Here is a 14,106-nt window from a genome sequence, read left to right as displayed (position 1 = left end):
TTAATAAAATTTTAGTTTTTTTAGTTTTGGTAAACAGCTGTTTGTTTTTGATTTCAGTGTTACCACTTTATCGTTTTTTATGCTAAAATCGTTTGAATTTTTTGTTTATATGTCGAAATAAACAACTGGCAACACTAAACTTTCTTACACCATTCGAAAAACATATGAAAAATTGTCGTAGGAGTTGTATAGTGCTTTTGCATAGAAAATACCAACAACATTGTTATGACTATTGTAGCAGCTGCTGACATACAACGCTACAACATCGATTGTGTATTGAACAAATGAATCCGAGCAACAAATGCCATCTATATTAACTAGTAGTTTAAGTTTTTTTTAGAAATAAATATACATAAATATGTTTTAAATATTGTATTTTAAATAATTTTAATATTTTTCGAGTAGCAGTCTGTAATATTGACAATTTGATAATAAAATTCAACAATTTTTCGACTAGAGGATAGAATATTGATTAGACTATAGACTAGACTATAGACTAGACTATAGACTAGACTATAGACTAGACTATAGACTAGACTATAGACTAGACTAGACTATAGACTACACTATAGACTAGACTATAAACTAGACTATAGACTAGACTATAGACTAGACTATAGACTAGACTATAGACTAGACTATAGACTAGACTATAGACTAGACTATAGACTAGACTATAGACTAGACTATAGACTAGACTATGGACTAGACTATAGACTAGACTATAGACTAGACTATAGACTAGAATATAAACTAGACTATAGACTAGACTATAGACTAGACTATAGACTAGACTATAGACTAGACTATAAACTAGACTATAGACTAGACTATAGACTAGAATATAGACTAGACTATAGACTAGACTATAAACTAGAGTATAGACTAGACTATAGACTAGACTAGACTATAGACTAGAATATAGACTAGACTACAGACTACATTATAGACTAGATTATAGACTAGACTATAGACTATACTATAGACTAGACTATAGACTAGACTATAGACTAGACTATAGACTAGACTATAGACTAGACTATAGACTAGACTAGACTAGACTATAGACTAGACTATAGACTAGACAATATACTAGACTATAGACTAGACTATAGACTAGACTATAGACTAGTCTATAGACTAGACTATAGACTAGACTAGACTATAGACTAGACTATAGACTAGACTATAGACTAGACTATAGACTATACTATAGACTAGACTATAGACTATACTATAGACTAGACTATAGACTATAGACTAGACTATAGACTAGACTATAGACTAGACTATAGACTAGACTATAGACTAGACTATAGACTAGACTATAGACTTGACTATAGACTAGACTAGACTATAGACTAGACTATAGACTAGACTATAGACTAAACTATAGACTAGACTGTAGACTAGACTATAGACTAGACTATAGACTAGACTATAGACTAGACTATAGACTAGAATATAGACTAGACTATAGACTAGATTATAGACTAGACTATAAACTAGAGTATAGACTAGACTATAGACTAGAATATAGACTAGACTACAGACTAGATTATAGACTAGATTATAGACTAGATTATAGACTAGACTATAGACTAGACTATAGACTAGACAATATACTAGACTATAGACTAGACTATAGACTAGACTATAGACTAGACTATAGACTAGAATATAGACTAGACTACAGACTAGATTATAGACTAGACTATAGACTAGACTGTAGACTAGACTATAGACTAGACTATAGACTAGACTATAGACTAGACTATAGACTAGACTATAGACTAGACTATAGACTACACTATAGACTAGACTATAGACTAGACTATAGACTACACTATAGACTAGACTATAGACTAGACTATAGACTACACTATAGACTAGACTATAGACTAGACTATAGACTAGACTATAGACTAGACTATAGACTAGACTATAGACTAGACTAGACTAGACTATAGACTAGACTAGACTAGACTATAGACTAGACTATAGACTAGACTATAGACTAGACTATAGACTAGACTATAGACTAGACTATAGACTAGACTATAGACTAGACTATAGACTAGACTATAGACTAGACTATAGACTAGACTATAGACTAGACTATAGACTAGACTATAGACTAGACTATAGACTAGACTATAGACTAGACTATAGACTAGACTATAGACTAGACTATAGACTAGACTATAGACTAGACTATAACTAGACTAGACTAGACTATAGACTAGACTATAAACTAGACTATAGACTAAACTATAAACTAGACTATAGACTAGACTATAGACTAGACTATAGACTAGACTATAGACTAGACTATAGACTAGACTATAGACTAGACTATAGACTAGACTATAGACTCGACCATAGACTTGACTATAGACTAGACTATGGACTAGACTATAGACATGACTGTATACTTCTTGTCAAAAGATCGTAAGTTATAAAAAGTACCTAAAATTTTAGTACTGAAAAAAAGTACTAAAGTACTGAATTTCTCATGCCTATTTTCCTATAGGGTATTTGATATTCGATATTTCTTGCTCTATCTCGTTTCTATTTTTATGCTCTCAAAAAAGTATTCTTATCTCTAAGCGCCAGCCAACATAGGTACACCAATATCAGTTTGATTTAGTTAAATAGTTGTATTTTTAATTTCAATATTTCAAGGTGCAAAAAACGACAAATATGAAATCGCTTTACATTAAGCTTATAATATTAATAATATTGCAACAATTCTGCTGGCTTACACGAAGTCTTAAGGGACCTTGTGAAGATTTCTATGAATATGCCTGCAGCAACTATAGTCGTGAAAATCCAGATGAAAATTACAAGGAAATAACACAAAAATTAGATTATGAAATGAATAAAAAGCTGCTGGAATATATAAGCAAGCAGACCTATATACCTGGTAAACAAACATTTTGTGATAAAATGCTATTGTACTGGGAATCGTGTAAGAGTGAAACGCAAAGAGATTTAAAGAAATATTTTGAGGACATCAGACCGGGTGGCCAATTAAGTTGGCCTTTATTAGCGGATACGAAACGCTGGTTGGAAGCAAATGAAACTTTTGATTTTTGGTCATTGTTGGGCAATATGCAGTCATATGGTTTAAATAATGTTCTATTAAAGCAAGAAATTGAAAGAAATAGGGAAGGTATGTTACATATCTGGCTGGCACCTGCTATAGCAGATGATGAAGAGGGCACCTTACCCGATAACAAAGTATTGGAGGTGTTGTTGAAAACTTTAGGCATAGAGCACACCGAGCTGATAATACAGCAATTATATAATGTGGATTTAAAATTAAAAAATATGAGCGCTAGATATGATTCTAGTGCAAATCATATAAGAAATATAAGTTGGACAGATATAGATATATTACATCCACTGTTTAATGTAAAATTATATCTGGAAAATTTGTTGGGTAGCGAGATCAACAATATTTCAGTTATTACCATAGAAAATCCAGAATATATAATATATTTTAATCGTAAATACTGGTCACCTAAAGAGCTGAAAGATTTGTGCAATTATTTAATGTTAAAATTTCTCTACTATTTGGCCAAGGATAGCACCACAGCATTTACACCCATTGCCTGTATAAAGGATTTAAGAAGAAAATTTGATTTAGCAGTAAATTTCTCTTATTATCATAACTTCTTTCAGAAAGAAGAAACAAAATTTATAAAAGCTCTTGCTAAGCTAAATCGACAAATTAAAGCTACCATGTTAAAGTATTTTGAAAAGAATTTCTTAAAACTCAACTGTGAACAAATCATTTTTTTGGAGACCAAATTAAATGAAATTAAAATAATTATAGGTAATTTACCAGCTGATAAAAGTTTTTATGCGGTAGAAAACTTTTATAAGGATATATCGCCTTTATCTAAAGAAAACTATTTTAAAAATCATTTGTTGCTGTTAAAACATCGTTTCAGGAATTCGTTGCTATATAAACAAAATCAAACACACTTTATAGTCAGCGACAATCATATGGGTGCTGTGTCCTCACCGTTTTATGTGCCCCAACAGAATATGGTGGTTATACCATTTGGCAGTTTACAACTTCCTTTATACCATTACAATCAAACTCCCCTAGAACAATTGTCTCTATTGGGTTTTGTTCTGGCTCATGAACTAACCCATGCTTTCGATACCACTGGTCTAAATTTTGATCAATATGGTTTGCCTTTAGATCCACCTTCAGACATAATGTATCATAAAAATTTTACAAAAGCTCTTAAATGCATGCAAGCACAAAATTTCACCGAATCCATAGATGAACGTATTGCCGATCTATTTGCTGCACGTGTGGTTTATCGTATCTATTACGAAAATTATTCGCATGATAAAAACCCACATTGGAGAAAACGCTTCTTTATGAATATGGCTCAGTTTTTCTGTGGCAAAGATAATATACAGTTTATAGATCATGATTCTGATGCCCAGCGTTTGCAGGAAATTGTAAAGAATATTCGACCATTTGCAAAAGCATATAATTGTTCAGAGACAAGTCTCATGTATACGAAACCGAAATGTCGTCTTTATTAGAAAAATTTACCAAAGTAAATGTTTCATATGGGAAAGCCATAGAAGCAAATGTTGTAAACTCCACTCTTTTAAAATATATATTTCCGAAATTACTTATGGTTTAAGATGGATTAACTGAGTACTTCAGACCATAGATTTCGGCAGCTAAATTCGTAGTGGAATTGATAATTTATTTATAAAATAAAATGGACATTTCTATCTAAGAATATGTAATAAGTTAACTTAAAATAAAATGTCTTTATCTGAAATATTTGTATAAATTTAATTTAGTCGGTTTATAGACACCAGCGAAGACTCGACTATTAACTAAACTATATACAAGACTATGGAATAGAGTATGATTAGACCATAGATAAGAATATTAACTAGATTATATTGCTACCGTATATACTATGACTAGACTATGACTATGACTAGACTATGACTAGACTATGACTAGACTATGACTAGACTATGACTAGACTATGACTAGACTATGACTAGACTATGACTAGACTATGACTAGACTATGACTAGGACTATGAATAGACTATGACTAGACTATGACTAGGACTATGGACTAGGACTATGACTAGACTATGACTAGACTATGACTAGACTATGACTAGACTATGACTAGACTATGACTAGACTATGACTAGACTATGACTAGACTATGACTAGACTATGACTAGACTATGCTAGACATGACCTAGACTATGACTAGGACTAGACTAGACTATGACTAGACTATGACTAGACTATGACTAGACTATGACTAGACTATGACTAGACTATGACTAGACTATGACTAGACTATGACTAGACTATGACTAGACTATGACTAGACTATGACTAGACTATGACTAGAATATGACTAGACTATGACTAGACTATGACTAGACTATGACTAGACTATGACTAGGACTATGATCGACTATGACTAGACTATGACTAGACTATGACTAGACTATGACTATGACTAGACTATGACTAGACTATGACTAGACTATGGACTAGACTATGACTAGACTCTGACTAGACTATGACTAGGACTATGATAGACTATGACTAGACTATGACTAGACTAGACTAGACTATGACTAGAATGACTAGACTATGACTAGACTATGACTAGACTATGACTAGACTATGACTAGACTATGACTAGACTATGACTAGACTATGACTAGACTATGACTAGACTATGACTAGACTATGACTAGACTATGACTAGACTATGACTAGACTATGACTAGACTATGACTAGACTATGACTAGACTATGACTAGACTATGACTAGACTATGACTAGACTATGACTAGACTATGACTAGACTATGACTAGACTATGACTAGACTATGACTAGACTATGACTAGACTATGACTAGACTATGACTAGACTATGACTAGACTATGACTAGACTATGACTAGACTAGATTATAGACTAGACTATAGACTAGACTATAGACTAGACTATAGACTAGACTATAGACTAGACTATAGACTAGACTATAGACTAGACTATAGACTAGACTATAGAATAGACTATAGACTAGACTATAGACTAGACTATAGACTAGACTATAGACTAGACTATAGACTAGACTATAGACTAGACTATAGACTAGACTAGACTAGACTATAAACTAGACTAGACTATAGACTAGACTATAAACTAGACTAGACTATAGACTAGACTATAAACTAGACTATAGACTAGACTATAGATTAGACTATAGACTAGACTATAAACTAGACTATAGATTAGACTATAGACTAGGCTATAAACTAGACTATAGACTAGACTATAGACATATGTATGTACTTTCTACAATATATTTTTCCGACCCCTTAAAATATATACATTCTGCATCCTTATAGACAACGGAATCGATTAAGCTTAAACCGTCTGCCTGTCCACCTGTTTTTGAAATCAGTTTTTAAAAATTAAAATAATTTTTTTTTTGATATATTATATACATAGCCGAATATGGAACTCTGACTTGTTCTACTAATGTTTGTATATTAATTTCGCAGTTCATCTTTACGATGTACAATTTATTTTTAGTTCACAAGAGTAGGAATTATCTCCTATAAAATACTTTATTAGCCACTGTGCATTGCTTATTTGTATTGATAATCAATTGGTACACATTTGCCATTATTATTTTTGTGTTTATAAAATTAAATATCTGCATGTTTATACTTATCGCTGACCCTTGCTGATAAGAGAGAAATATTTTTTGCTTTTTTAATTTCAAGGAATTAATAGTAGTATTTTCAAATTATAACATAAAGCACACAAAACAACATGAAAGCGCTTAATAAATTTTTAATAAAATTATTAATAATTCTTATAAATTTAATGATAATAGGCCTTAAACAAGTAAATACAAAAGAAGTTTCCGAAGGACCCTGTGAAAATTTTTACGAATATAACTGCAGTAATTATAGCCAACAGAACCCGAACCCCAACTACAGTGAAATAACACAACAATTGAATTACCAAATTAACGAAAAGTTGCTGCAACTATTAGACAAAGAAATACAAATACAAGATTATGATTCTAGAATACAGACCTTTTATGATCAAATGCAAATGTATTTGGAATCGTGTGAAAAAGAGACGCAAAGAAATTTGAGAAAATATCTGAAGGAAATAACACCAAGCAAACATTTAAATTGGCCTTTATTGGTTCCTAAAGAACAATGGTTGGAGACAGATAAGAAGTATAGTTTCTGGAATATTTTTAGATATTATAAAACATCGCTTAGAAAATTTGATTTCTGGTCTCTATTGGGAGAAATGCAGTCATATGGTTTAAATAATGTCTTAGTTAATCATCAAATTATAAGAAATGAAGACAATTCACTTAATATATGGCTGGCACCTACAATACTAGAAAATGGTGGCAGTCTGCCTGATAATGCTATTCTTAAGGTATTGTTAATGACTTTGGGTATAAAGGATACAGAAACAATTATACAGCAATTAAAAGCTACCGATTTAAAATGGCAAAATATTTTAGAAAGTTATGCTGGTCACAACACCAAAAGCCAAGTCACAACTTTAACAGATTTAGCTGAACTTTATCCCCAACTTAATCTAAAACTTTATCTTGAAAATCTTTTGGGTTCAGAGTTAAATAAACTGTCAGATATCACTATAGAAAATCCGGAATATTTTGAGTATCTAAATCACAAGCAATGGACTAACCAACAACTGGAACATTTGTGTAATTATTTAATGATAAAATTCCTATTTTATTTGGCCGAAGATAGTACAAAGGACTTTAACTCCCGGGAGTGCATAAACGATTTAAGGCATAAATTTGATTTGGCTGTTAACTATTTTACTTATCGTCTTTTCTTTAAAAGAGAAGCTGATCATTTTAATGAGGCCCTTAACACCTTAGAGACAGAAATTAAAGATATTATGGCAAAATATTTTACGGAAAATCATTTAAATCTGACCAGGAAACAAATTATTTACTTAAAAAGTAAATTGTATAAAATTAATATAAATAATGGTAATTTACCCAAAATATTTAACATAAAATCTATACAAACTTTCTACCAGGATCTACCGCATTTGGATAGAAGTAATTACTATAAAAATCATTTGTTGCTATTGAAACATCGTTTTCGTAAATCTTTGTATTATGCTCAAAATCAAACGCATTACATAGTATCAGACAATAGTATGGGTGGTGTTTCCTCGCCGTTTTATGTGCCTCAGCAGAATATGGTAGTCGTACCATTTGGCAGTTTCCAGTTGCCCCTATTCAACTACAGCCAAACACCTCTACAACAGTTGTCGCTATTCGGTTTTATATTGGCTCATGAACTAACACATGCATTTGATACTACCGGCCTAAATTATGATAAACAGGGCCTTCCTTTAACCCTTCCCTCCCATATAATGGATCATGCTAATTTCTCCAACTCCTTAGAATGTATGCAACATCAACAGCCTACTGAAGAAATTGATGAACGTATTGCTGATCTTTTTGCCATCAGAGTGGTCTATCGTACTTATTTGGAATATTATGCTAAAGATTATCAAGCAGATTGGCCGAAAGAATTCTTTCGGAATTTGGCACAGTTTTTCTGTGGCAAAGATAATCTAAATTTTATTGATCATGATACGGATGCCATACGTTTGCAGCAAATTTTAATGAATTTTCAACCTTTCTCGGAGGCTTTTGGTTGTGTGGAAGGTAGTCCTATGAATCCTAAAACTAAATGTAGACTTTATTAGGAATCTCTATTCTTATTGTCCTGTCAAAAAATTAGTTTAAGTTAATAAAACAACTTTCTCATCTCTAGTAGTAAGATTTATAGTCCGGTATGGCCAAGCATGCCCAAGATTTGTTTCTTTATAATAAACTATTTTTTTGAATTTTACTTTAACAGAAACTTAATTACGGAAAAAGTTTTTATATGAGTTCTGTTCTAGTTCTGTTCTAGTTCTGTTCTTGTTCTGTTCTTGTTCTGTTCTAGTTCTGTTCAAGTTCTGTTCAAGTTCTGTTCTAGTTCTGTTCTAGTTCTGTTCTAGTTCTGTTCTAGTTCTGTTCTAGTTCTGTTCTAGTTCTGTTCTAGTTCTGTTCTAGTTCTGTTCTAGATCTGTTCTAGTTCTGTTCTAGTTCTGTTCTAGTTCTGTTCTAGTTCTGTTCTAGTTCTGTTCTAGTTCTGTTCTAGTTCTGTTCTAGTTCTGTTCTAGTTCTGTTCTAGTTCTGTTCTAGTTCTGTTCTAGTTCTGTTCTAGTTCTGTTCTAGTTCTGTTCTAGTTCTGTTCTAGTTCTGTTCTAGTTCTGTTCTAGTTCTGTTCTAGTTCTGTTCTAGTTCTGTTCTAGTTCTGTTCTAGTCTGTTCTAGTTCTGTTCTAGTTCTGTTCTAGTTCTGTTCTAGTTCTGTTCTAGTTCTAGTTCTGTTCTAGTTCTAGTTCTAGTTCTAGTTCTGTTCTGTTCTGTTCTAGTTCTAGTTCTAGTTCTAGTTCTAGTTCTAGTTCTGTTCTAGTTCTGTTCTAGTTCTGTTCTAGTTCTGTTCTAGTTCTGTTCTGGTTCTGTTCTAGTTCTGTCTAGTTCTGTTCTGGTTCTGTTTCTAGTTCTGTTCTAGTTCTGTTCTAGTTCTGTTCTAGTTCTGTTCTAGTTCTGTTCTAGTTCTGTTCTAGTTCTGTTCTGTTCTGTTCTGTTCTAGTTTCTGTTAGTGTTCTAGTTCTGTTCTAGTTCTGTTCTAGTTCTGTTCTAGTTCTGTTCTAGTTCTGTTCTAGTTCTGTTCTAGTTCTGTTCTAGTTCTGTTCTAGTTCTGTTCTAGTTCTGTTTCTAGTTGTCTAGTTCTGTTCTAGTTCTGTTCTAGTTCTGTTCTAGTTCTGTTCTAGTTCTGTTCTAGTTTTCTAGTTCTGTTCTAGTCTGTTCTAGTTCTGTTCTAGTTCTGTTCTAGTTCTGTTCTAGTTCTGTTCTAGTTCTGTTTTAGTTCTGTTTAGTTCTGTTCTAGTTCTGTTCTAGTTCTGTTCTAGTTCTGTTCTAGTTCTGTTCTAGTTCTGTTCTAGTTCTGTTCTAGTTCTGTTCTAGTTCTGTTCTAGTTCTGTTCTAGTTCTGTTCTAGTTCTGTTCTAGTTCTGTTCTAGTTCTGTTCTAGTTCTGTTCTAGTTCTGTTCTAGTTCTGTTCTAGTTCTGTTCTAGTTCTGTTCTAGTTCTGTTCTAGTTCTGTTCTAGTTCTGTTCTAGTTCTGTTCTAGTTCTGTTCTAGTTCTGTTCTAGTTCGTCTAGTTCTGTTCTAGTTCTGTTCTAGTTCTGTTCTAGTTCTGTTCTTAGTTCTGTTCTGTTCTGTTCTAGTTCTGTTCTAGTTCTGTTCTAGTTCTGTTCTAGTTCTGTTCTAGTTCTGTTCTAGTTCCTGTTCTAGTTTCTGTTCTAGTTCTGTTCTAGGTCTGTTCTAGTTCTGTTTTAGGTTCTGTTCTAGTTCTGTTCTAGTTCTGTTCTAGTTCTGTTCTAGTTCTGTTCTAGTTCTGTTCTAGTTCTGTTCTAGTTCTGTTCTAGTTCTGTTCTAGTTCTGTTCTAGTTCTGTTCAAGTTCTGTTCTAGTTCTGTTCTAGTTCTGTTATAGTTCTGTTCTAGTTCTGTTCTAGTTCTGTTCTAGTTTTGTTTTATTTTAGTTTTGTTTTAGTTATCGCATCCATTTCGGCTACTAGAACAATTTACTCAGTTCCATGATTGTAACAGCGCAAAGACTTATTTAACTCACTATTTGTAATTGAGCATGTTAAGTAATTGCCTCCAAGGAGTAAACATTATTTGGTATATTTAGTTAATTTTTTAGTTTTTGCTTGCAGTTTTTTTAGTAGTAGAGAAGGAGATTAAAAGTCTCCTAACCACTGTGTATTGCTAATTAATTGCTCATTTGCAATTATTACGTTAGTGTGTATTAAATACATATACATATCTGTATAATTGTTCTTATCGCTGACCTCTGTTGTTAGAGAGACATAGTATTTGCTTTTTTGATTTTACGGAATAAATAGTAGTATTTTAAAATCGTATCAATAAACACACAAAAAAATATGAAAACGTTAAAAACTATTGTTATAGCACTATTAATAATGCACTTAAATTTGATGGTACAAGCAAAATCTGCTATAGCCCACAAAGAACCCTGTGAGAATTTCTATGAATACGCCTGCAGTAATTATAGCCAGCAGAATCCTGATCCTAACTATAGTGAGATAACCCAACAATTAGATTACCAAATTAATATAAAGTTGCTGCGACTATTTGACAAGGAATTTCGAAATCGGTATTATAATCGTAAAACAAGAAAAGTAAATAAAAAAATGTTTATGTATTTGGACTCATGTAATATAGAAAGGCAAAGAAATTTAAGAAAATATTTTAATGAAATAAAACCGAGTAACAATTTAAATTGGCCATTGTTGGGTCATAATAGTCAATGGTTGCCAGCAGATATAAAGGGTAATGGTTCAACAGAAAAAGAATCGGATTCTTCAGAGAACAAATTTTATTCTTCGGAGAGTGAAAGTTATAATTCCTCTTCGGAAGAAGAACTTTATTTGGATAAAAACTTAATTTTTTGGTCTTTATTGGGAGAAATACAATCGCATGGTTTAAATGATGTCCTAGTAAATCATCAAATCATTAGGAATAAAGATGACTCTCTTAATATCAGACTGGCTCCAGCTCCACTTGATGAAGGTGGTTCCCTACCCGATAACACGATTTTACAAGTATTGTTAAAGGCTTTGCGTATAGAGGACACAGAGCCAATAATACAACAATTGCATAATACCGATTTTAAATGGCAAAACCTAACGCAAAACTATGCTGTTAACAATCACAGTATAGAGACAAATTTGAAGCTTATAGATAAGCACTATACCAGTCGGGGGTTAAAATTATATTTTAAAAATCTACTGGGTTCACAGTTTAATAAAGTTTCAAATATCACTGTAGAAAATCCCGAATATTTTGAGTATTTAAATGGAAAACAATGGACCAACGAGGAGCTGGAACATGTTTGTAACTACTTAATGATGAAATTTCTATTCTATTTAGCAGAAGATAGTACAACTGAATTTACACCGCTCGCTTGTATAAAGGATTTAAGACGTAAATTTGATCTGGCAGTAAATTATTATTTCTATGAACATGTTTTTAAAAGAGAAGCAGACCATTTTGAAAACAGTTTAAACAACTTGAGGTTCAAAATCAAAGATACCATGGCAAAATATTTTGAGGAAAATTATTTAAATCTAACTAGCAGGCAAATTAATTATCTAAAAACAAAACTAAGATATATGCCTATAAATAGTGGAAATTTACCATATGATTTTAATTCCAAAATTGTGAAACAGTTTTATCGGGGTTTAACTGATTTAGATAAACGCAATTACTATAAAAATCATTTGTTGCTGTTGAAACATCGCTTTCGGAAGTCTTTGTATTACGCTCAAACTGAAAGTCATTTCATAGTGACTGACAACCATATGGGTGCGGTTTCCTCGCCGTTTTATGTGCTGCAACAGAATATGGTGGTCGTACCATTTGGCAGTTTCCAGTCGCCCCTATTCAACTACACCCAAACACCTATTCAACAGTTATCACTTTTCGGTTTTGTTTTGGCTCACGAACTAACTCATGCATTTGATACCACCGGCCTTAATTACGATAAACGGGGATTTCCTTTATCCTCTCCCTCTGATATAATGGATCATGCTAATTTCTCCAACTCCTTAGAATGTATGCAACATCAGCAGTTTACTGAAGACATTGATGAACGTATTGCTGATCTCTTTGCTATACGAGTCGTATATCGTACTTATTTGGAAAACTATGCAAAAGAAAATGAAGCAGATGATTGGCGGAAAGAGTTTTTCCTAAATTTGGCACAGTTTTTCTGTGGCAAAGATAATCTAAATTTTATTGATCATGATACAGATGCCGTACGTTTGCAGCAAATTTTAATGAATTTTCAACCTTTCTCGGAGGCCTTTGGTTGTATAGCAAATAGTCCTATGAATCCTAAAACTAGATGCAGACTTTATTAGGAAAATGCTTTTTTATGGTGTGCGTCGATATTTTGTTTAAGTTTAGGATTATAAAACATTTTTGCAAACAATTGCTCTAGCCACATTTAAAACTCTTTTAGAAATAATCGGAATTAATAAAAAAAATAAATAGAATCACATTACAATATTTTTCGTGTAAAAATATTTTAAACGCTTCACTAATTAGGCCTATATGTAATATTTGTAATATAAAACACGTATACGTACTGGTGTCGTTAATAAAAGGAATAAATTTTTAAAAATTAAACACTTTCCACTTGCAACGAAAAACTGAAAATGCCTTTTTTATTTTAATTAAAACATATGATCACAATTTTCGTTCGTTATGACGGAGCTACAACTGAACTAGAACTGAACTAGAACTGAACTAGAACTGAACTAAACTGAACTAGAACTGAACTAGAACTGAACTAGAACTGAACTAGAACTGAAACTAGAACTGAACTAGAACTGAACTAGAACTGAACTAGAACTGAACTAGAACTGAACTAGAACTGAACTAGAACTGAACTAGAACTGAACTAGAACTGAACTAGAACTGAACTAGAACTGAACTAGAACTGAACTAGAACTGAACTAGAACTGAACTAGAACTGAACTAGAACTGAACTAGAACTGAACTAGAACTGAACTAGAACTGAACTAGAACTGAACTAGAACTGAACTAGAACTGAACTAGAACTGAACTAGAACTGAACTAGAACTGAACTAGAACTGAACTAGAACTGAACTAGAACTGAACTAGAACTGAACTAGAACTGAACTAGAACTGAACTAGAACTGAACTAGAACTGAACTAGAACTGAACTAGAACTGAACTAGAACTGAACTAGAACTGAACTAGAACTGAACTAGAACTGAACTAGAACTGAACTAGAACTGAACTAGAACTGAACTAGAACTGAACTAGAACTGAACTAGAAACTGAACTAGAACTGAAACTAGAACTGAACTAGAACTGAACTAGAACTGAAA

At 32.4% G+C, this 14,106-nt stretch overlaps 3 protein-coding genes across 3 annotated transcripts; all 3 read left to right on the top strand.

Annotated features, from left to right (window-relative positions):
* The first annotated feature begins 2,662 nt into the window (after positions 1–2,662).
* Positions 2,663–4,810, top strand: LOC119612967 (endothelin-converting enzyme homolog). The gene has a single exon (XM_037968863.1). It carries the CDS (start codon positions 2,704–2,706, stop codon positions 4,570–4,572), a length of 1,869 nt encoding a protein of 622 aa, XP_037824791.1. The 5' UTR covers positions 2,663–2,703; the 3' UTR covers positions 4,573–4,810.
* A 2,021-nt stretch (positions 4,811–6,831) lies between these two features.
* LOC119612965 (membrane metallo-endopeptidase-like 1) lies at positions 6,832–8,962 on the top strand. The gene has a single exon (XM_037968861.1). It carries the CDS (start codon positions 6,867–6,869, stop codon positions 8,814–8,816), a length of 1,950 nt encoding a protein of 649 aa, XP_037824789.1. The 5' UTR covers positions 6,832–6,866; the 3' UTR covers positions 8,817–8,962.
* A 2,094-nt stretch (positions 8,963–11,056) lies between these two features.
* On the top strand, positions 11,057–13,416 carry LOC119612964 (neprilysin-like). Its single transcript, XM_037968860.1, has one exon. The coding sequence runs from the start codon at positions 11,110–11,112 to the stop codon at positions 13,108–13,110; it is 2,001 nt and encodes a 666-aa protein (XP_037824788.1). The 5' UTR covers positions 11,057–11,109; the 3' UTR covers positions 13,111–13,416.
* Positions 13,417–14,106: the final 690 nt, after the last annotated feature.

This window comes from Lucilia sericata, unplaced genomic scaffold (genome assembly GCF_015586225.1).
Source record: "Lucilia sericata isolate MDLA Ls3-8-SP2 unplaced genomic scaffold, ASM1558622v1 Contig001891F_arrow, whole genome shotgun sequence".
NCBI lineage: Eukaryota > Metazoa > Arthropoda > Insecta > Diptera > Calliphoridae > Lucilia > Lucilia sericata.
Note: the sequence above shows the minus strand (reverse complement) of the source record. Positions and strands in the feature narration are given on the sequence as shown.

Coding starts and splice junctions, on each gene's coding strand:
- LOC119612967 (XM_037968863.1), top strand. CDS start 2,704: ATGAAATCGCTTTACATTAAGCTTATAATATTAATAATATTGCAACAA.
- LOC119612965 (XM_037968861.1), top strand. CDS start 6,867: ATGAAAGCGCTTAATAAATTTTTAATAAAATTATTAATAATTCTTATA.
- LOC119612964 (XM_037968860.1), top strand. CDS start 11,110: ATGAAAACGTTAAAAACTATTGTTATAGCACTATTAATAATGCACTTA.